General features: G+C 41.0%; 1 protein-coding gene across 6 annotated transcripts in view; it reads left to right on the top strand.

Annotated features, from left to right (window-relative positions):
• TGH (SWAP (Suppressor-of-White-APricot)/surp domain-containing protein) overlaps nucleotides 1-25,086 on the top strand; it is a 302,427-nt gene that overhangs the window by 204,740 nt on the left and 72,601 nt on the right. For all 6 annotated transcript variants that reach the window (XM_089445357.1, XM_089445358.1, XM_089445360.1 and 3 more), the window contains exons 13-15: nucleotides 13,257-13,746; nucleotides 14,238-14,534; nucleotides 14,666-14,788. In XM_089445357.1, the coding sequence (XP_089301483.1) occupies nucleotides 13,257-13,746; nucleotides 14,238-14,534; nucleotides 14,666-14,788 (910 nt within the window). The remainder of the gene's footprint in view (nucleotides 1-13,256; nucleotides 13,747-14,237; nucleotides 14,535-14,665; nucleotides 14,789-25,086) is intronic.

Consider the following 25,086-nt stretch of genomic DNA (forward strand, 5'->3'; position numbering starts at 1 on the left):
CAATAGTGAGTTCCAAGTGGCTCTATAGGTTAGGCATGCGATAAATGGTAGCACAAAGAAGTTCAAAGCAAGTTTTGTGATGAGAGGTTGCTCACAAAGAGAGGGAGTGGATTACAAGGAAACTTTTGATTTAGTCGGTTATGTCTTTAGGTTCATTTATGGGATTGAGGATTCATTGGATGGATTTGAAAACAACTTTAAATGGGATCATTAAGGAAGAAGTTTACATAGAGTAGCCTTAGGGCTTGACATAAATGGGGAGTCTTGTGTAAAATCGAATTACAATCAATTATTCCTCAATTACAATCAAAATAAAATGGGGCTAGGGCATGCAAAATAGAAAGGTCAAATGTTTTGAAATGTAGAAAAAACATCCTTTAAGCAAGGTGCACTCCCACAAGACTAGAATAATGTTTTTTGTTTTAACATATGTATACAAAATTCGTAAGGCAAGTGATCCAAGTATTTTTAGCGAATCTGCCCCAAGAGTTAACAACTCTTAATATTGGCAGCCCATAGTCTATCTTTTGTATGAAAAATCTCAAGATAGCAAGAGGATTCAAGGAGGGTGAATTAAACTAGGGCAGTAATAGCAAGGAAAAGAGGGGTTGAAACATCTGAGGGTGCACACACCTAATGAGCAATTTGTTGTGTCTATATGTAGTTAGTGCGTGTCCACATATGATGCATCTATAATCCATCGATAAGAATTGAAATTTAACCACACATCCTCTATCCAAATTGGAACCTAGCAACACATCTAACACTTCACATTGTTACCATAGCACTGCTTCTTTAGCTACTAAAAATACACCTGCTAAAAATAGACATTCCAAAAAGGCCATTTTGACTTCCTAGAAAATAGGGGTCTTAGAATGTCAAGATGACACTTACTATAAATAGCATGTCTAATTATAAATGCTACTAAAAATACACTGCCACCTTGCATCTCACTAATAATTTTCAAATCATACTCGTTTGCCTCTAAGGAACCTGGCTATGTGTTTTGATTCTACATGCAAGCCTTGTAGCCTTGGCCTCGATAAATATCAATTTATGAAAAACCTTGTATGTCATTGAAAAAAGTGTCATTGGAATCTGTAGCTTGTAAGGGTTAGGAATATGGAACTCACTTTGACATGTTGGCCCCAAAACTTTAGCTCCTAAAAAGTGGGAAAAATTCTAAAAATAGCAAGGCATAAGAATCTGATGAAACTCAAAGCAAAGAAGTTGTTGAGCCATAAGAAACACTGAGTATACTCTTGAATCCACCAGGATAAAGCTTGAAATTGCCTATGGTGCTCTCATGTGAAGCTCTATAGTCTACATCTCATCACATCGAAAAATAACCATAATTACACCTGTAACAATATGAAAGAAGAACATATGTTCACTGATACACAAACGAAATATACCAATCGTACCAAGATGTAGACAAAAGCTTAGTGTAGCCAAAATGATGAAGAGCTCTAACTAAATACCATGTATGACTGACAAGATCAAACCGTATCTCCTAACCAAGTCATGTGATGGCTAGACAATTAATACATAAACCATGAAAATGCCATCTCCAACTACATCTGAAGATATCAATTTGGAATATCACCATAATACTGAATATGTCATGATTTAAAATTGGCAACTAGGGCCAAATTCCACCTTGGGACAGCTCATTTGATGGAGATGATGATTGCATTAGATTCCTCTTTTCGAGAGGACCAAAATTGATATAAAGATCATCTCATTTAGACATGCAGAAGTGTGATTTTGAATTTATGCCCACACATGTGCAAATTATTGAGGTCTGGTATATCACCATGTAGGCCCAAGAAGCTCAATGCATGTGTCTCTTCACCCACAACGAATTGCATAAATACAAGAGACCTCACACCTCATTTGGCATCATCATCACTCACACTCTCTTTTCATTTGATTGGTTCATATAACTATTGGGCAGCTTCTCTCTCTCATTGGTGTGGCAAGGAGGACGAGTTTTCTGGGCATAATTGCAGATTGAAATTTCAGAGTTTTTTGACAGGTTTGACTAGCGTTGACCGAGGGCTCATTAACCAAGTTTGATTGCATTTTTGGGGTTAAAATTTCGATCTTTTTAGGCCACATTTCTGGGCACATAAATCAAAGAATTCTGGACTGTTTGACCAACGTTGACTGCTATTTGACAACAGAAAAATTACAACAGTTTTTTCTCTCCTTTGATCGAGCTATTTTGCGCTGACTTTGACCCCCTGATCAAGCCGAGTTTGACTAAGGAAGACCGGGTTGCTTTGAGAATGATTTGATGCTGTTTTGACCAATGCTGACTTTCTAGTTAGGGCTGAAGTTTGACTGCAGAAATTTACAGGGCTGTTTTGACTTTGAATTGGGCAAGTCAATTTGACTTTTTTACTCTCTCTCTGTTGAACTTTTGATATAATAATAAGAAGAATTGATCAAAGGGTTTCGCCACATTGGGGTTTTTCCCTGGCATCCGCCAAATCTGGTGTCTTCTTGTCTTGGCTTGTCTTCTGCTTTTTGTTTCATGTTCTATCTGCTTTTACTGTTAATGTGATTGCTATTGGAAATTGTTATTGGGCTACTAAGGAACATTGAAGTAAATTGTGCGAAGCATAGAACATACCATTGTTAACTAAAATTAACATGGTATCAGAGCCCAGGTGATGAAAATGCCCAAGCAAGAGTGAGAAAAGCAATCACTAAGGAAAGTTGTTGGACAAGAATATTGGTCTAGCTTCAATGACGACTACATCATACTTCAAATCCGAGGACAAGCTCAAGGACAAATCTGATTATCATGCATGGAAGATGACTTTGGAAGAGAATGATTCTATGGACTATGTAGAGGGAAGAGTGGTGGAGCCTCCTTCAAATGCACATGCTGCTGCAAAGACAAAGTACAAGAAAGGTGAGGTCAAAGCCAAGAAAATGATTGTAGACTCCATTCAAAAGCATTTGGTTGCCTATATTTCTGATATGGAAACATCTAAGGAGATGTGTGATAAGCTGGTTGGGATGTTCAAAGTAATCAATGCAAATCAAATCCTCTTTCTGAAGAACAAGTTGAAGGACATCAAGATGGATAGAGGAGAGTTTATTCAATCCTACTTCATGAGGATTACCGAAATCAAGAATGATCTTCTAGCTATTGGAGAAGTTGTTGGTGATAGGGAGCTCACTCTCATTGCACTTGGATGTCTTACAAGAGCATGGGATGTGTTTAACACCACCATCCTCAAAAATGGCAGGATTACTGGTTTTGATGAATTATTGGCTAGATGCACTCAAGAAGAAACAAGGACGATGGAGAGAGATAAACCTTCAAGTGGAAATGATCCTACTGCTTTCTCCACTCATGCTAAGAGGAAGAACAATGCTGGTCCAAGGAAACAAGTTCAAGGATTTAAGCTGGGATTCAAAGAAGGAAGAACAGGAAGATGCTACAATTGCAACAGGTTTGGTCACTATGCTAGAGAGTGTCCTCACAAAAAGGATACTCCAAGGGATGATGAAAACAACAACCACAACAACTACAAAGGAAATGACAATCAAAGGAACAACAAGTTCAATAATAAAGGAAAGAGGAATGCTCCTGTTGCTCGATATGGAAATGGTCGACCTCCCAAAAGATCAAGAATTTCCAGGTATGAGGAAAGTAATGTTGTAGAAAAATAAAATGAATTTTATCTTATTTCCTCTTTATCTACTTTCGCTTCTCTGGATACATTTTATCATTGGTTGATTGATAGTGGAGCCTCAAGGCACTTCATTGGGTACAAAGAGGCCCTCTCAAATTTTGTTGAAAAGAAGACTAACTTGCAAATCATACTTGGAGATAATGCCACCTATCCCGTGAAAGGAATAGGTACTGTCACTCTTCACTTGAATCAAGGTCAAACCATTCATCTACAAGAAGTATTGTATGTGCCCTATTTGAAGAATAACTTGGTATCTATTTATGCGATGGAAGATAAAGGCTTCAAGGTAGCATTCATTGATGGAAAGGTATGTCTTTGGCAAAGAAACCCTAAAGATGCATTTACACTTGGATTTAGGGTTGATGGTCTTTATCAAGTTGGAGGAAGTCCTTTGGGAGCCATGTCTTGCAACACTTCTCTTCAATCTAAATTATGGCATCGAAGATTTTCCCACTTTCATTACAAAGAAGATGGTCACAGGTATGCCCGATGGTCACATGTATGCCCAATTTCATCATGAATCATGAAGGTGTTTGTCAAGGTTGTGCAACTGGGAAACTTACAAGGGGACCATTCCCTTCAAGTGAAAGTCAGACTTCCGATATTCTTCAACTGGTCTATTCTGACCTATCTGGTATATTGCCCATAATGTCATTAGGAGGATACTTATATTATGCTATCTTTGTGGATGAATTCTCTCACAAAACATGGATCTATTTCTTGAAGAAGAAGGATGAAGTGTTCAAATGGTTCTGTGCTTTCAAAGCCTTGGTGGAGAACCAAAAAGGGAAGAAGATCAAAATATTGAGGATCGACAATGGAACCGAATATGAGTAAAATGAATTCAATGACTTCTACAGAGAGGCCGACGTTAAGAGGGAGACAACCTTTGCATACACTCCTGAGCAAAATGGAGTTGCAGAAAGGAAGAATCGAATGATCATGGAAGCCACCTTCATGATCTAGGTCTACCGAAGTTCTTATGGGGAGAAGCTACAAATACCGCTGTATATGTTCAAAATAGGTGTTCGCATTAAGCATTAAATTTCAAGACACCTGAAGTTGTTTTTAGTGGTAAGAAGCCTGATGTTTCTCATTTTAGAATATTTGGTTGTCCCATGTATTTTCATGTGCCTTAAGAGAATAGAAACAAGTTGGGATCATGCGTGAAGAAAGGAACATTTGTGAGCTACAATGAAAATTCAAAGGCATATAGAATCTATGTGCCTAGTCAACGAGATGTGGAAGTGAGCCATGATGTTACATTTGATGAAGACACTTCTCTTGGGAAAGCCAGAGATCTCCCCATTCCAGGAAAAGAGAATGATGATGCTACAGGAAAGCAGGATGAACCTCTGTCTGATGAGCCTATGCCCAATGTTGAAGGCCCGATGGATCCCATTGATCCACCTCCTAGTGATCCCTCTTCCTCAAGAAAAAATCCTTTGTGGCTCAAAGACACTCTCGAAGATGCTGAAAAGCATATTGCTCCAAGAGGAACATTTCATGAAAGTAAGAATCCAAACAGGTATCAAGGGTACCTTGCTGCTATGAGTACTATTGTTCAATCTGAGCCTTGTATGTTCGAAGAAGCCGTGAAACACCAAGTATGGAAGGATGCGATGAATGAGGAGTACAAATCCATCATGAAGAATGATGTATGGGATGTGGTTCCTAGACCCAAGGACAAGTCTGTGGTCACTTCTAAATGGCTTTACAAAATCAAACATCGAGCTGATGGGAGTGTTGAAAAATACAAGGCCAGATTCGTTGCTCGAGGCTTTTCTCAAAAGGAAGGAGTGGACTATGATGAGATATTTGCACTGGTTGCCCGATATACCACTATTTGTTCAATTATTGCTCTTGCTGCCTCTCATGGATGTGAAGGCTGCTTTCTTGCATGGCTTGCTTAAGGAGGCAGTCTACTTGGAACAACCTGAGGGGTTCGAAGTACAGGATCAAAGGACACACGTATGCAGATTGAAGAAAGCCCTTTATGGGTTGAAGCAAGCCCCAGGGTTTGGTATGAGAGGATTGATAACTATCTTATGAAGTTGGGATTTACAAGGAGCGAAGCTAACCCTAACCTATATTTCAAGGTTGAAAATGACATGCCTCTCATTCTTGGTCCTTTACGTGGATAATCTCTTTTTGACAGGTGCAAACCCTCTCATTTATCAATGCAAGAGGGAGTTCGCCTCCGAGTTCAAGATGAAGGGCCTAGGATTGATGCACTACTTACTAGGCCTAGAGGTCTGGCAAAAGCCAGGTGAGATTTTCCTTTCTGAACGAAAATACATTGTGAAGCTGCTTGAGAGATGTGGGATGGTGGATTGCAAGTTTGTGTCTACCTCGATGGAACTCAACTTCAAGAAATTATGTGGAAGTGCTGCTGGGCCCGAATTGGCAAATCCCTTCGAAAATAGACAACTTGTTGGGGCCTTGATGTTCATGGTAAACTCTTGTCCTGACAAATGCTTCGATGTGAATATGTTGAGTCAATTTACAGTCGAACCTCATCACATACATTAGATTGTTGCTAAGAATCTCTTGAGATATCTCCAGGGCACAATCTATTATGAACTGAGATACACTGTTGGGAATTTGGGGCTGCATGGATATATAGATGCTGACTAGGCCGACAGTGTGGTGGATCGTAAGAGCACGTCTAGATGTTGCTTCTCATTAGGATCTGCTTCAATTTCTTGGATGAGCAGGAAGCAGAAATCGGTTGCACTAAGCACCGCTGAGGCCAAATACATTGCAGCTAGCAGTGTTTTAAGAAACGGCCTGGTTGATCTGAGTTATTGGCCATAGTTATGACCCGGCCATGGAAACGGTTCAGTTGGCCGAGTCACCCATGACTCGGCCAACTCGGCCGTTTCCGATATGACTCGGCCGAGTCACATGAAACCGCCCAGCAACACGTCAAACAACGGATTTATAAAACTTTAATGGATTTTTAAAGGGTTTTTTGGTTGGTTTGGACTCCAAATAGGTCTATGAATTTGCTAAATGATTTTTGGGGTCCATTCCCCCCCCCCAAACCCTATTTAACACACCCAAGTGCTCTCATTCACTCACAGCAATCTTATGCATTTGAGTGAGAGTCTTCTTTGAGAGTTAGTGAGCAGTTCTTGAGCTTGTTTTGGAGCAGCAGTGAGGAGTCTTTGAGGAGCATTGTAGCTGGAGTGAGGAGCTTCTTGGGCAGCCATTTGGAGCAGCATTGAGGAGCTGATTCTTGGAGCAAGCTTGAGGAGGCAGTTTGTGCCTGGAGGTATTTTTTTTCACCTCTATAAATCTGTTTTTGCTTAGTAAATTTTAGGTGCATATCTAGAAATCTTAGAGAGTGTTTTTTGTCAAATAAATGAACATTGAATCAAGGTTTTTTTTTAATTTTATTTTCAGATTGTTTGCTTTCATTTCCTAGTAAAAAAATGGCACCTAGAGCAAGAGATCCTGCTTGGGCATATGTTGAAATGGTTGATAGTCAAATGCAATGCAAATTTTGCCATAGGAAAATTAAGGAAGGTCCTGGGGGCATTAATAGGCTGAAACAACACTTGGCAGGGATTAGAGGCCAAATTACCCCATGTACCTCACCAGAAATTGGGGAGATTAGGAAGAATTTGTTGGCCAGCTTTGAGAAATTTAAAGAAGATAAGGCTAGGCAAAGAGACATACAGGCTGAAATTGGGAGGAAGAGGGAGAAACAAAAAATAATGGCTGCCAACCCCCATTATGATTTTGAGGGTTCTTCCTCTATCCCTCAAACTGATACATCCAACCCTTTCCGATATGTTCCTCCTTCTTTTGCTTCTGTTCAAGATAAGGGAAAGGGTAGAATGTCAATGAAAAAGGGTGATGTGACTATCAAAAGTTATTTCACTCCCTCCTCTCCATCAGATGCACATGGTCCTGAAGTTAGTAAAACTCAAATGCAGCCCACTTTAGATGACCATTGGAAGAAAGAATTGAGGGAGACTGCTTGTGATTACATAGCTAGATGGTGGTATGATGCTGATATCCCCTTTAATGCTGCTCGTTCACCATATTATGAGCCTATGTTTGATGCCATACATGCTGCTGGAAAAGGCTTCAAAGGCCCTACTATGCATGAGCTAAGGGGGGTTCGTTTGCAGAAAGAAATTCAATCCATTAATGAGTATTTGCAAGAGTTCAGGGACTCATGGGCAAGAATAGGGTGTACCATCATGTTAGATGGATGGACTGATCAAAGAAACCGTACCATCATAAACTTTCTTGTCTTCTGCCCACAGGGAACCATGTTTTTAAAATCAGTTGATGCATCTAATAAGATAAAATATGGCCACTTGTTGTTTCAGCTATTGATCAGGTTGTTGAGGAGGTGGGGGTGGCTAATGTTGTTCAAATCATCACAGGTAATGCCTCTAACTATGTTCTTGTTGGTAAACTGTTAGAGGAAAAATACAAGACCATCTTTTGGACCCCATGCGCTGCACATTGCATAGACCTCATGCTTGAGGATATTGGAAAATTAGATTGGGTCAAAAACACTATAGATCATGCCAAAAGCATAACAAAATTTATCTACAATCATACATTGGTTTTGAGCCTCATGAGGAAACACACTGGGGGCAAGGATATTATTAGGCCTGCCATCACTAGATTTGCTACACATTTTTTGACATTGCAATCTATGCTTTCCCAACATAGAAACTTGCAAAAGATGTTTTCCAGTGATGAATGGAATCAAAGCAATTGGTCTAACAAACCAGAAGGCAAAGAATTGAAAAGGAAAATCCATGAAGAAACTTTTTGGAGAAAGGCAGCAGAGATTGTGAAGCTTGCTGAGCCACTAGTTAAGGTGTTGCGGTTGGTGGATGGGGAAAGGTTGGCTATGGGCTTCATTTATGAGGCTATGGATCAAGCAAAGGAGCAAATAAAGACGTTATACAAGGATAGAGTGGCAAAGTATGGGCCCATTTGGGCAATCATTGATGAAAGATGGAACAATCAACTCCATCGCCCTATACATGCAGCTGTGTATTTTTTGAACCCACGGTATCATTATAAAGCTAAGGAGTCAGGAGCTTTGAGGGGGGAGGTCAGAGATGGACTGGTTGATTGCATTGAACGCATGATCCCATTGGACTCTGATCAACTGGAGATACACCGACAGGCCAATATCTTCAGCAATGCAGCAGGTACCTTTGGGAAGAACCTAGCAAAGATTGCAAGAGAAGCAGATGAGCCAGGTAAACAAAAATTTCAATTTTCAAATTCTTAATAGTTTTACTTTTTTTTTTTAAAGTTTGTTAAATCGTTTATAATTTGAAAGTTAGATATAATTTGTAATTTTGTTGAGCTAACTCATTACCCTCCTATGTTTTTTGCAGCACAATGGTGGGAGGCCTTTGGTGGCCATTGTCCTGAATTGCAAAGGTTTGCAATTCGTATTTTGAGTCAAACTTACAGTGCATCTGGGTGTGAGCGCAATTGGGTTGTCTTTGAGGGGATTCACACAAAGAAGAGAAACCGTTTGGATAAAAAACGGTTAAATGATCTAGTTTATGTCCAATACAACCTTCGGCTCAGACGAAACCATTTGCTGAACAAAAGACCTGATTCAGATCCCATTGTGTTGGAAGACATTGATCCAACATCAGATTGGGTAGTGGAGAGTTGTCCAACAGAGTTTGATCCTGATGAGGATCTTGATTTAGATTTAGATATGGAGACATTAGTTGAACTTGAACATGTTGTTCAACTTCAGCCTGTTCAGTTGAATGCAGATCCCAATCCACCAGCCTCAGTCTCACAGCAAGCAAGGACTCCAGTTGTAGGTGCTTCCTCTGCTCAGCCACGATAGAAGCGTAGCCGCATATCTACTCTATCTCAGCTTGCATCTGCTGCAGTTGCATAGCCTGCTAGTGGTACCACTTCTACAATTGCAGTTGGGGATGATGATGATGATGAGGAGCCATGGGGCCCCCTGTCTGACTCTGATGATGATGATCCAGAGATTGATCGACATGATCTTGGCTCCTCTGACAGTAGCTACTAGCCAGTACTACTGTAGTACTAGTACTGGAGTCTGGTCACCGTCACAGTTTACTTTTGTTGTAGAGGCCATTTCTAGCCTCCTTGGTTATGTGTTTTTTGTTTTGAGTCTTCGATCATGTATGACAGTTGACTATGTATTGCCATTGGGTACCATTTTGATATAATGGATTGGTTCATGAGCCTACTTTGATCATATGTTGTATTCCATCTATATTATAATGTTGTGTGTTTGGAAACATGAATGAAAATCTTTAAAATTATGTTTTTTTATAAAAAAAATAAATATTTAATGTATTTTTTACAACGACCGAGTCATTGAAATCGAGCCGGCCGAGTCATTACCGTTTCGGAGTCGGAGTCGGAGTCGATCCTCGGTCGAGTCGGAGTCGGAGTCGGAGTCTTAAAACATTGGCAGCTAGTATGGCCTGTTGTGAAGCTGTGTGGTTAAGGAAGCTCTTCAGTGAGATATTTGAGCACGTGATGGATACCACCATGATCTTTTGTGACAACCAAAGTGGGATTCGCCTTTCAGAGAATCTCGTATTCCACAATCGCTCCAAGCACATTGATATCAGGTACCACTTTATTTGGGATATGGTACAACAAGGAGTAATAAGGCTCCAACACATCAGGTTTAATGAGCAGGTCACATATATCCTCACGAAGCCTTTGGGGAAGGTCAAATTCTTAACCTTCCGAGAGAGACTTGGAGTTGTGGAAAGACCCTCCCATGAGGGTCCCGCTTGAGTTGGACACTGAGCTTTGGGAGCTCCTGGGGACTTGGGGTACTTCTTGGAGCTCTGAGTGACCATAGGGTGAGTGGTTCACCTTCCCCTATGTGGTGCGCTGTGTACAGGGTCAGTGGTTCACCTTCCCCTATGATATCCCATGGTGACATGTGTAGGGTGAGTGGTTCACCTTCCCGTACGAGACACGTGTGTAGGGTGAGTTGTTCACCTTCCTGTACGAGACACATGTGTGTAGGGTGAGTGGTTCACCTTCCACTACGATTGACATATGCATAGGATGAGTGGTTCATCTTCTCGTATGGCATATGAACAAGATGAGTGGTTCACCTTCTCCTACTGATGCCCCAACATACATCCTACCCATGTAGTCTGAGACTCATGGGAAGTACCTCTCATCTGGCCAATGAGTTGGGAAACGTGGATAGGGACCATAGCACTACTGATGGAGGCATCGTGTACTGTCGTATTGCCTATGTCTAGGATGCATGGTGTTCAACAACTTGATCTGGGATCATTTGAGGTTCTACCTCTGGACTGACTTTTGTCAGTGGAGAGTCGTAAGGTCTTGTGACTCACTCTCGATTGATTCTTCTTCATTATTATTTCATGGTTCAACAGAGTAGAGATGAGATGAAAGGAAATGATACATGACGACAGATGGCATGATGATTGATAATTGCAGATGGATTGGTAGGTGGAATTCTCCCTAGTTGAGAGGGAGTGTTAAAATTGGCAGCTAGGGCCAAATTCCACTTTGGGACAACTCATTTGATGGAGATGATGATTGAATTAGATTCCTCTTTTCAAGAGGACCAAAATTGATATAAAGATCATCTCATTCGAACATGCAGAAGTGTGATTTTGAATTTATGTCCACACATGTGCAAATTATTCAGGTCGGCCACATCATCATGTAGGTTCAAGAAGCCCAATAGATGTGTCCCATTACCCACAACGAATTGTATAAATACAAGAGACCTCACACCTCATTTAGCATCATCATAACTCACACATTCTTCTCTCTTCATTTGATTGGTTCGTACAGCTATTGGGCACCTTCTCTCTCTCACACGTGGCAAGGAGGACGAGTTTTTTGGGCAGAATTGCAGACCAAAATTTCAGAGTTTTGTGACAGGTTTGACCAGCGTTGACCGAGGGCTTGTTGACCAAGTTTGACTGCATTTTTGGGGTCAAAAGTTTGATCTTTTTAGGCCGCATTTCTGGGCACAGAAATCGAGGAATTATGGACTGTTTGAACAGCATTGACTTCAGGGTTGACTGCAGTTTGACCACAGAAAAATTACAGCTGTTTTCTCTCCTTTGACTGAGCTGTTTTGCGCTGACTTTGACCTCCTGATCAGGCCGAGTTTGACTGAGGAAGACCGAGTTGCTTTGAGGATGATTTGCTGCTGTTTTGACCAGCGTTGACTTTCTGGTTAGGGTTGAAGTTTGACTGCAGAAATTTACAGGGCTGTTTTGAGTTTGAATTTGGAAAGTCAATTTGACTTTTGTACTCTCTCTCTCTGCTGAACTTTTGATATAATAATAAGAAGAATTGATCAAAGGGTTTTCCCCACATTGGGGTTTTTCCCTGGCATCTGCCAAATCTGGTGTCCTCTTGTCTTGGCTTGTCTTCTGCATTTTGTTTCATGTTCTATCTGCTTTTACTGTCAATGTGATTATTGTGATTGCTATTGGAAATTGTTATTGGGCTACTAAGGAACATTGAAGTAAATTGTGCTAAGCATAGAACATACCATTGTTAACTAAAATTAACATAGTTAGTCGGAATCATCCATAAGAGTGATGCTAGGAAAAGTTTGTGTGTTCATAAGGTGCCCCATCAGGCTGATCATTCATGCATCAAAATCATTTACAAGTATTTGTCGTATCTAGATATGTCATATTCAACACCTTAACATAATGTTAAAATCAGAACCAAGCAGTTCTATGATCTATCTGTCAAGTATGCCCCAATCACACTTGTAATCTGTTGTTGAATACTTGATGTTGGCCATTAGAAGTCATGTTCTGGATTCAACATTTCAGTGATGCGTATGTTCACAACAAAATTTTAGTTGCAAGTAGACGTACACCTGTTATTTGTGCTTAAACAACATTATAAAGATGCATAGCTTGTGGTGATCCTGGAATAATCAATAAAATATTATGAAGCAAGACATTGATAATATTTTAGTTGAAGATGCTGAGGCAAGTCTACATGCAGTGTAGAAAGGCATCCAAGATATCTTTGTGCAGCATCTCTTGAAATATCATAAGAATTATTTTTTATATTGAGAATCCTTTGCCAGTTATTGGACTGTTTGGTTCACACAAATTCAGGATCCACACAACATTGGTTAGATAGTTGCAAAAATTGCATACGTACTTCAAGGAGATAAGAGCGCAAGCTTTCCTATGTAGGTTTGTGACATGAAAATATACTTGCCTGACCATCATGTCCTACTTCTGAAATATGTCATCTTAAGGATGACACTTATAGTATCTGATGAACAATTAATAGTCCCCAATTTGAAGTTAATTGATCCTCCATGACCTTTGAAATCAAGATTGCTTCCATTCTTCTCAGAGGTCTGTCAGTTGATTTTTATTTGGGCATTCTGAAGCTGTTTGAAATACAATTTCTGTGTGTTTATCTGTTTTCTGAAAAATTGTGTTGATTTACAAGCTTTTGCACTTGGTTATTTTGGCATTTACTGGATTGTAATGATGGAATTTTTTTCAGGTTCATCCCTCCAGCCATTCCTCCAGGCTTTGTAACTCGACACAAGTTTTCAGTTCCTCTAGAGGTTGAACGCAATTTTTCTCAGCTGCCCCCCCCAGAGGCATCTCCTCCACATGACTCAGAGCTGTGCATGATGATTGAGGGCCTTGCAACTTTTGTGGCAAGAAGTGGTAAAATATTTGAAGATCTCTCCAGAGAGAAGAATGCAAACAATCCGTTATTTTGTTTCCTTTTTGGAGGACCTGGTCACGATTATTACAGGAGAAAATTGTGGGAGGAACAAAAGAGGCTTGCTGAACAAGGCAAAGTTCCTATTAAAGAGTCATCTGAAAGTATGGGGAAAAAGCTGAATTCAGAGGACCGTGGACGAGTTTTAGGTGAAACACCTTTAGAAAAAAGTTCAGGTTCTGCAAGGAAATTTGTTCCATCTGAGGATGCTGATCGGCTTCAATCAATTCTTTCTGATAACTTCACCAAGCCTGCATCACTGGTAAGAATTTATTTAGGTTCTTTGACAATCTGTGGATTCTCATCCAAGATTATGTTTTATGTGAAGAATTATAATTAAGCTTCATGTTTTGATCAAAACCATTGGGAGTTTGTATGTTTCATGGAGTATATTGCTGTTTTAACAGTTTGTTTCTTGATGCAATATACAGAACAGAAATGAAGTTTATCTTTGTCACTTATCAGTGTCACAGATATCTCTGACTTCAGCCAATATTTCTATTTTTTCTGAGTTTTTCAGGTTGTAGTTGTTTCCAATATTTTCTGAGTTTTTCAGACTAAGTTTATGGTTCCCAACAATTTCTGATATTTTCCCTGATTTTCCAATAAGTTTATTTCTGGACACTTGTGCATATTTCCCAAAATGATATTTGCAACATTGTTTTCAATCTGTTAATAAATTCTATTTGGACAGTGTTTGCATTGACTTGAATGAGTCTAATGTTTCTTGTGTGGATGAAATTGAGGTTTCAGCTTGAAGGTGCAGCAGCTGTTCAACCCTTTCAGAGTGATCCAGATAAACAGGCAAGATTTGAACAATTCTTGAAAGATAGGTATCAAGGAGGTCTCCGCTCTAGCTATGTAGGAGACAACAGCATGACAGAAATAGAGCGTGCACAGGAGAGACTGGACTTTGAATCTGCGGTAGAGATGACTGAAAAACGAAGTCTATCTCAGAAAAACTGTGCACCTGTAAATGAGAACTTAGACCTGGTATCAGCTGTTGGAACTCGTTTTACGTCAGGTGGTGTAGAAACAATGGATTCAATGGTATGATTTTCAGGGCATGCCTCTAAGAGTATGGCTTTCTTCTGTGATCAATGGGTAAATTTTTTTCAGGACTGCTGGAAGGGTGTTTTGTTTAACTACTTATTTTTTTAAACTTGTCACAATATCTGCAGATATGTCATGGCAGTCAAGGAAAAACAGAAACAAAGCAATTTCCACAGAGGGAAGAGCATCAATGGAGACCTTCTTTACTTCTATGCAAGCGTTTTAATCTGCTTGATCCATATGCTGGGAAGGTGCTAATATTTTGAGATTCCCAATTTCAATTCTCATCTGTCTTTCATTTGAAAGCATTGACATTCCAGTTGTCAATGTTTTTCACATTGCCTTTTTTGATGTAGTAGTCAAGCTTTTTATATGTAAGCTGTAATTGTCACATTCCATGTCTTCCCTTTAAAACTCATTTGAAAGGAATAACTCATATTTGAGTGCTTGTTCGTTGAAGTTAACAGCTAGTAATTATTTTTCTTTTGTATTTTAATTTCAGCTTTCAATTTTTCCCATTTATTGAAAATTATGTGATTAACCATTTGGGCAAGCTAATTAGGGTAATTAAATGATTCTGAAGAGAGGCCCAAATGTGAAATATTTAGTTATTATTCATATGCCTCATTTTTGGTGACTATTTTGATAGTATTTATTTCCACATCAATATTAAAAGAAGAGACTCTATTACTTTATCTATGATGTCCAATCATGTCATCATACATTCTCTATGACTAGTTGTTGAGGGACACGAGTCAAAATTCATTAATACACATAAAATAAAAATTAAAGCACATATATAGGTGTATCAAATATCTACTAGCATTGAGGTCTTGACCTGGAAGCACAGGGTGTTGGCAACATGTCTATCATGGTCAACAACTGGTTACTTCTGTACCTGACTCTTAGTTTTCCATTGGTTGATCTTGTTCTGGTTGTTCTTCCTAGTCATCCTCACGTAACCATGTGAATTGCCCAAAATAGGTCTCTCGATCTTCACCACTGAATTAAAAGATAAGGAAATGTCATCCAAACAATTGCTGTCTACATAGGCGGCTTCTCTAGTTCACTCACCCACAATTGAAGATTGCAATAAAGGGCAATCTTTAAGGTGTTGTTATTTTGATATGTTGTGGTTCTTTGAGTATATTTTTTAAAATACACTTCAATTATGCATGCAAGTTCAAGCAATGCAGGTTTGGCTTAGCACTTGAGTTGTAAATTTTCAAAGTTGTGGGTTTTCTTATCATATTATCCCACAAGTAATCTACAAAACTATTTGGAGAAAGGGAAACAAATAAAGTTGAATTTCCAATCAATGAGAATTGACTATCAGTTTCTCACAATTTGAAATTTGTGTTGAAATTGGTTAATTGGTGTTACCACTCAAATTGTACTTAATGATTAAAGCCCTAGTACAAGGTACTAGTGTCATAGTTGGTCATAAGCTCTCCTCTGGCTTAAGGAGACTATCCCTAATAGGATTACCAAAATCAAGCAATGAGGCATAAAGGCGAAATTGAGAGTAGGCTTAGTAAAATGGACTTTTGGGGCTTTTAGGGTTTTGAAATAAGCGATGGAAGCAAGTAGAGATCAATGCCAAACACCACAAGGGCAATGGTTTCAAGGTGAATCAAATGGCTTATAAGTTCAAGAAGGAGCCTTCTTAAGAAGTGGTTTATTTCTTTCAAGGATTATGGGATTGAGAATTGAACAAAGAACAGTAATTCCTCACCCTATCAAGATCGACGATGAATATCAAGGTCTACAAGAAGGGAACTTTAATGGAATAGCCTTAACCAACAAGATCATCTATGACTTGAAGAATTCACCTAATACTTCTTGCTAGGGCACTAAAAGTAAGAACAAAACAAGGCACCATGTAATCATTAAACAAACAAAGTAAGAATGAAAGAAATACCATAGAACATCTTCCTTCCAAGTGGTAGAATTACTTGTCAAATGGATTGATCTTTAAGGTGGCTTGTAGAAGACTTGAGCATTTCACCATTAATCCATACACATTGAATAATAACCAAGATAGAGAAGCTTCAAGAATTGACAACAATCATCCACGCATAAAGAACCTTTTACATAACCATATGCTCCAAGAAAGATATATCAATTAAGCTGCAAAGAGTGAACACTCCAAAAATTCTATGATAGTTGGGGGTTGTAAGTAATCCTCAAATGAGTCATTTTGGAATTTTCATTATAACTTTTTTTTGGGTGTTTAGAATAGAGAGATTTTGTGGAGACCGAAGAGACATTATGTAGTTGTGATGTCCCCAATTTTTATTTTCCGCATTAGAGGCAATTTTGGAAAGAGGGGACATTTCCAGTTTTGGGACTTAGGAGAAAAAGGGAAAATTGCAGTGCTAGTGGAATGTGGGGGCCACAATAAAGATAAATTCGACCCAAGGAGGGAACTTGAACTCTTGGAGAGAGAAACGAAAAGGAAGTGCGAATTAGGGTAGAGAGAGTGGGGACCACAAGGGGAGAAGAGGCCACAAATTATAAATAGAGATTGAGGGCCTTATTACCCACCATTTTGTGGGTGAAGTCCTGAAGATAATTTTTTTCTCCAAGATGGTCCTCAGCTGGTAGCCAACAACCCCTTGCAGCCACCAACTAGCTCGTTGTGCCACTTCTCCGCCACTTGAGCCAACCATGTGGTCCCTTACCCATCTGTTGTGATTGTATGTTTGAAAGTGGGCCTCCCGAACCTAAAGGTACGCCTTGTCATTTGGTAATTGAGTATTATAATTTGCTTATCATGGACACTTCTGGGCATGGATTATTGGGGGGATTCGACGGAAAGAATGAGCTAGGTCTGTGCTCTTGTCCCCTAGACCCAATTTGGATGTTAACCTTCGATTCTAGTCCCGTGGGATCTCTCTTACTGACCCTTTGGCTTTAGGGATGGTACTTCATGCGAAACCCTGATTTTGGTTGTGTTGTCCCGCTCACTCATCCACATATATTGCCCCCTTTCCACTCATTATGACCCCATTCATCATTTCTCCCACCTAGGTCCACATTCCTCCACTGGGTCCACATAGGGTTAGCTTTCCCCTCCCCCTTGCCCACACCTTGGGTCAGGCCTGGAATGATGCCCTAAAGGTTGATGCGGCTAAAAAGAAAAGTAAAAGCATAGTTGGCCACATTCAACAGGAAAATGTACCACAAAATGCAAAAGATGGCTGAGACAAACACATTTAGCACGTGGGCAAAATCCAATACATGAGCTCTACCCCATCATCATGGTCATCACCTTGGTTCCTATAAGCCCTAGATGAACCTCCTTTATCATTTAGGAACCCATGATTGTCCCAACCTCTGGTGGGCAATGAACCACCCTACCTTAAAAGGTGCATCCACTGATATATCTCACACAACATGCTCTTACCCCTTGAGCCTCGATCGGTTAATTAAAGAAAAATCATAAAAGCAAAAAGACATATAAAGAAGGGTGGAAAAATCAAGGTCGGGGTGCCTCATGTACCACGATTTCTCCCTCCTATACATTATAAGCCCAAGTGTGGGCTTCCCTTTTACTAGCTATGCTTGTACCCCAACATGTGGCACAAGGCTATCTCTTTTCATTCCCTACTCCATTCATCCCTTTACCACATGCACCAACTTTTACACAATGCACCTTGGGCATATTATCCCCTTTAGAAATAGAAACCACCTAATAAGATACTTGGTTAACCCCATTTGGAGCTTGGAGACACTAGCACATGCCAAAGCCCATTATGGAAGGGCATGCCATTATGAAGTCCACACCTGTTGTCAATGGTTTGTAAGCTCTTTTGTTCGATTTCCTTGATGACTTGCTGTACTGGAAGGCTAGGGGATGCATTGGATCTTATGTAGGATCGCAGGTGATCTCCATCTTGGGTTTGGTCTCCCTATACGGGGTCCTAACCCTCCAGAGGGCTACATTGGCACATGTAGGGTGTGCGTTGAGAGCCATGGGCCTCCAAAGTAGTAGACAACATTCCATGGATCCCCAGAGATGTTCAGAGATTGCTCGAGATTCACTTATTGGACGAAGAAGATGCACCTGGTGCACCTTTGCCCAGTCAGCCCCATAGTTGTACCATGCACATGGCAGATCACCTAGGACTTGTATGCTGATGTGGCATCACTTACACCATCATCTGAACCCTTACAGATGGTCTACAGGTATCTTCAACTTACTTGGAGATCCATGAGTTCACTTGTATGCTCTCACAACCATTATGAGCACCATAGGTTTATTATATAGAGAACAAGGGGCCAACCCCTTGTCCATTACTTTGGAAGTCCAATTCATCATTTTGGCACTTATGGACTTCATCAGGCCTCTTAGAGAGCCAACAACATGCATTATTGATTATTCGACCTCTTGACTCTTCAAAGTTCAGAGGCTTGTTATTTTGTTTATGAGCTAGTTTGGTGGGCTTGTCACCGAAAGTTAGTTATTTGCACAATATTTTTATTTTATGGGCTAATGTAGGCTCAAATAGGTAAATCAAACTCATTAGGAGAGTATAAATACAAATGATGAGAGTTCATTTCTCATCATCACTTGGATTGGATCATTTTCTCTCTTGAGAATTTCACATTTCCTCTTTGGTGGATGAAATTGGAGCATGAATGAATTTTATGTTTGGATTGCACTTTCTTATCTTGGAGCTTCTTAATTGGCAAATGTATTGATGGTTGGATATATTCTCTTGCATGTAAGTACAATTTTGATGCTATTTTCTTTTGCTTTGTCACATACCTAACAATGCTGCATGTCACTTCTGCTGCAAGTCGACGGGCTCAGAAATATGCTCTTTGGGTAGGCCTAATTCCCAAGCTCCAATCTGCGTTCTAGTAGCCTCTTTCATCCATCAAAGAGCTACTGATTAGGCTGCAAACTTCACCCAATCACGCACCAAACAAAGTCCTTGTATGCTGCTCTAGGGCTACTTTTGGTAGCCAACACACTGCCCTCCAATCAGATCAATGGAACTCAATCCAATCACTGTGAAATCTGCACCGATGAAGACACACGATCACCCAATCTCGCCTCCAAATTGGCTCCCACAGGATGCAAGTCAATCTGATCCAAACCGGTCACCTCTTGACCCAACGTTCCTCCACAAAACACTGCTGTCATTTATGTTTGCATACTGTTGTTTGCTGCAGTCTTGGTTAGGGCACTTACTGCAACCCTAAACACACCCCACAGTCAACAAACCAACCCTTTAAGGACTGCGGCCCACTTTGGAATGCTTCCTCCCATGCCATGTTGCCTTCTTAGGGAACTGTCCACCTTTGACAACCATCACGCAGTCCCTAGCTGTGTGGTATGGCTTGCGGCCTAGCACAACAACTGTCTTGTAGCCTCGGCCTCTAGGAATGGTGCCCAAACAATCCTCCAACAACAACGTTTTGCTCCTCCTGCCTCTTCAGCACTTGAGAACAGCAACTCAGATCCTGTCTTGGCCCTTAAAACAGTCACCCAAACCCTCGTTGTTTGTACCTTTTTGTGCTGCGACTAAACCAGAGCTCTCTCTCTCCACCGAGTCCTTCTTCTTGGAGGAAATGTTGCACACTTGGATGCTCTCAACACATCACATCACCCTCTATTTATAGCCAAAACAGGGGCTCCAACGAATAGATGAAGATACACATCTATTGGACTAATTTAGTTCAAGCCTACATGACTTGAAAACCAATAATTACTTGTCAACATCAAAAATCCATTTCACAACTTCTACAACTCGAAATTCGACGATTCTCAAAGTGTTGGATTCTCCTTTCCGCCCTCTATCGTCTCATGCCATCACGTGTAGAAATGTGCTCCCGAAATTCCCCAAACACATTTTGGTGCAAAACCCCATCCTTGGGTTCTAGGCCCACAAGTGACCCTTGTGGCGCTTTGCTCTCCAAATCCCGAACCCTAGGGCTTGGAGTGTGAAAATTCCTAAGCCAGAATCCCTACTGCAGCAAACTGATGTTACTTCTCCTACTTGATTAAGTGATGCAAGTTATTTACTGTGTTCTACGATAAATATCGAAGCAAATACATCTGTAACCTTCACTTAATTAACATATATGCGGAAACAAAATACTGAGCAAGAAAGAAAAATACAACACATAGGACACAAATATTTTTAGACAAATAATCGCCAGAAAAACCCAATGCGGGAAAACCGGTGTAGCAACTCTGAGGGTTTATTATTATGCATGAGAAATTCTGAGCACAATTCTAGGATGCTCAACTAGCAATTTGATACAGAGAGAATATTGAACAAAAGACTGGTGAAATGATCTCACCCTGTCACTAGAGAATCAATGACTGATCCTGTTGCTCTAGAATCTCTGCGTCACCCTTTGCGTGGCCTCTGTGCAAAACTGCATCACCCTGGGCAGCGTCTGCCTCACCCCTCCTGAGTATTACGTTGCCTCTCCTCTAGATCCTCTGCTAGCTGAGAAATTGACCTTCTGCCTCGCAGACTCACCCTGGTTTCCGACAACTAAATTTCGACTTCCCTCGGTAGGAATTCGACTTCCCCTCAATGACTGCGCTGCCTCTGCATCAGCACTGCGTAGGCCAGCGTCAGCCTTCCTTTGGACGTCTTTATGTTCTCTCTCTGCCTGGTACTCTCCGGAAATTCTTTCTCTCGGATTCTCACTGCCCTTCCGCTTCAAGATCTCTTCAATCGATTTTCCTTCTAAGAACTTCTCACTTCAGAAAATCGATTTTCTCAATCTCTTTGTGTTTTCCAAATGACCCTCAAACCCCTTCTTATATCTTCTTGTTGGACAACAGACAACTTAGATTAAACCATAATCAAGGGCTTAGATTGTTTTGGCTTGATCCATGGCTTTCTCTAGAAGTTTCACCCCTGATTAAATTAAAATTTAATACCCATAAATATTTCAATTCTCCTAAGTTTAGACTTGGGAACCCCATTAAAAATATTAATTATTTTAATAAAATCACTTCTGGGTAGAATTTCCCAAAACGCTTTATGGGTTCTTTGGAATCCCTGTGCCCAAGCCTTCATGCAAAATTTGAGGCTTAGAGCACATCCGATGCTATCCCAAATCAACATGGAGTACCTCCCAAGCTACACAAATCAACACTCCTTTGCGAGGGAGGTACTTCCAAGACTAGGAAGTACTTCATCATTGTCATCACTGCTCACAACACTTGCCCAACTCCTGGAGCTCACAATCCTAGCAATCCCTATACGGTGAACTACACCCTTCTCAGAAGTGTCGCTGTCACTGCTGGAAGCACCTTGCTTCTTCTTCTTATCCTGTAACGTCTTCCACTCTCTCCATGATTCCTTCTTGGCAGTTGTAGGAGCACCCTTGCTCCCCACTGACCATGCGCTCTTCTTGGACTGCAAAGTCTCCCTCTGAATCTGCAAGCTCCCTCTCGAACTAGACTCCCTCTAAGTCTTTAGAACTTGGACTTTCTTCTCGGGAAGGTGTACCTTCTTCTCAGGAACCTGTACCTGCTCCTCTGAAGCCTGCACTTGCACCTGCTTCTCTGGAACCTGCACTTGCTCCACCTGCTTCTCATGATCCACAGGGTTGCGTGTCAACCTATATAGACCATGGTTTCTAACTCCGAGTACAATCCCATCAGACTTAGAGCCTCTGGGCCTGAGTCTTGCCTTCCCATCCGGGAACAAGACCTCAAACCCATTCCTCTAGATCATTGCGATAGAAATCACGCTATATCTGAGTCCTGGTACAAACAATACATCCTGGACCCACATCACACGTCTTGTCTCCATCCTCAATTGCACAACACCTGATCCTTGGATCTCCAACTGACTCTTGTCGCCCAACACCATGTGCAACTTCGAGGCCTATTCAACTAGAGTCCCAAAAATCTCCTTGACCCTGTCATATGCTTTGTCGCACCACTGTCCACGTACCATCCATCCTCATTGACAGTACCCTGCGAGAAATGAGAAATCATAGCAAAGTCCTCCTCTTCCAATCTCCTGGTGAGATCATCTATCTCAGCTGAAGTGGCAACATTGATGACCTGCTTCCTTTCCTCTTCTCATCATCTCCCTTCTTCTTCATCAGACATCTTGACGAATAATGACCCATCTCGCCACAATTGAAACACTTGACTTTACTCAAGTCCTTTTGCTTACCCTTCATTCGCGCTGCAAGGGCTACGTCATCATTGAAAGACTTCTTCTTTGGATGAAGATCCTTGTCTCGCAACTCTTCCTGAATGAAGTTATCCCACAACCTATCCCAGTCTGGCAGCTTCTCCCTGGCAACGATTCCTTTGATGAAGGACTTCCATTCCTTGGTGAACCCTTTCAAAGAAATCCTTACCATATCTCCATATGAGATAGTCACATCGATGGCAGCAAGATCATCTTTGACCTGAGACAATCTCGTTAGATACGAGGTCATGCTTTCACCCTTTATCATCTTGGTGGACTTCAACTTATCCTCCAATACCAGTACCCGGTTCTCGTTCTTATTCTAGAACAAATTCTAAAGAGCCATCCACATCTCATGTGCATTTTTCTTCCCAGACAAATGAGGTATTAGGGTATCCTTCACACCATTTAGGATAATCAATCTCGCCCTCGCATCCAAATCTTCAAATATTTCCAGCTCCTTAGGGTCGGTTGGCTTCTTGATCTCTTTCTTGGCGAACTCCCAAATCTTGTTGACTTGCAATACCAAATTGATCCTTTCCTTCCAAGGACTATAGTTGGACAACCCCTCCAACCTGTCCTCATACCAGAGACCTACCTGCAACTTCGACATTGAAGTGAGCCCTTCACTTACAATGTGACCAAGTCCCTCTCACATTGTACTTCGCTGCACGCAGCTTTGATTTACTTACTTCCAAAGTAGCTCAGACAGGCTCTAATACCATCTTGATTTTCCACAACCTTAGGTCTAGGTTAGAGTCTTAATATCACTAACGCTACCAAACCAAGAATCTCAACCATAAACTACTTTGCACAGTGGAAATATAAAGCAGTTTATCACATATGCACAAATATACACACTTTTTAACAAAATTGTACAACATTGTACAACATTGTACAATCCCAATCTTTGTTATATGAAACCAATTCTGAATAATACAACAGTCTATGGTATACAAGATACAATGACAAACTTCGCTGTAGCTTCGATGTCGTATTTTGTCTTGTCGGTCCTTCACTTCCATATTGCTCACTAGTAGTGTCGTAGTCCATGAAGGCCACCACACATTGAGACTCCAGGAGGGCTGCCACCTAACAATGTTGCATGTCACTTCTACTGCAAGTACACGTGCTCATGAATCTGCTCTCTGGGTGGGCCTAATTCCCGAGCTCCAATCTGCCTTCTAGTAGCCTCTTTTGTCCATCAAAGAGCTACTCATTAGGTTGCAAACTTCACCCAATCACGCACCAGACAACGTCCTTCTTGTATGTTGCTCTAGGGCTACTTTAGGTAGCCAATAGACTACCTTCCAATCAGATCAATGGCACCCAATCTAATCATTGTGAAATCTGCACTGATGAAGACACACGATCACCCAATCTCGCCTCCAAATTGGCTCCCACAGGCTGCAAGTCAATCTGATCGAAATTGGTCACCTCTTGATTCAACGTTCCTCCACAAAATGCTGCTGTCTTTTATGTTTGCATACTGTTGTTTGCTGTAGTCCTGGTTAGGGCACTTACTGCAACCCTAAACACACCCCACACTCAACAAACCAGCCCTTTAAGGGCTGCGACCCACCTTGGAAATCTTCCTCCCATGCCACGCTGCCTTCTTAGGGCACTGTCCAACTTTGACAGTCCTCACGCAGTCCTTAGCTGTGTGCTATGGCCTGCGGCCTAGCACAACAGCTGTCCTGTAGCCTCAACCTCCAAGAATTGTGCCCAAACAGTCCTTCAACAACAACATTCTGCTCCTACACTCGGCCTAGCTACCTGCCTCTTCTGCACTTGGGAACAAAACCTCGAATCCTGTCTAGGCCCTTAAAACAATCACCCAAACCCTCGCTGTCATGTACCTTTCTATGCTGCGGCTAGACCAAAGCTATCTCTCTCCACCGAGTCCTTCTTCTTGCAGGAAATGTTGCACATTTGGATGCTCTCAACACATCACATCACCCTCTATTTATAGCCAAAAGAGGGGCTCCAACGAATAGATGAAGAGACACATCTATTGGACTAATTTACTTCAAGCCTACATGACTTGAAAACCAATAATTACTTGTCAACTTCAAAAATTCATTTCTCCACTTCTATAACTCAGAATTCGACGATTCTCGAAGCGTTGGATTCTCCTTTCTGCCCTGTATCGTCTCATGCCATCACATATAGAAATGTGCTCTCGGAATTGCCCCAAACACGATTCGGTGCAAAACCCCATCCTTGGGTGGGGTTGTTGTCCTTGTTGCTAATTTGTTGCCATCTTGTAGGTTGTTGTGTCATTGGGTGATGTGGGTGGTGATATGCTAAAGCTTTAATTGATGGGATATATTTCTTGAATTCCTCTACTATTGGTGCATGAG

Source organism: Pinus tabuliformis, chromosome 9 (genome assembly GCF_031772625.1).
Source record: "Pinus tabuliformis cultivar Carrire ecotype Pingquan chromosome 9, CPIR1, whole genome shotgun sequence".
Taxonomy (NCBI): Eukaryota; Viridiplantae; Streptophyta; class Pinopsida; order Pinales; family Pinaceae; genus Pinus; species Pinus tabuliformis.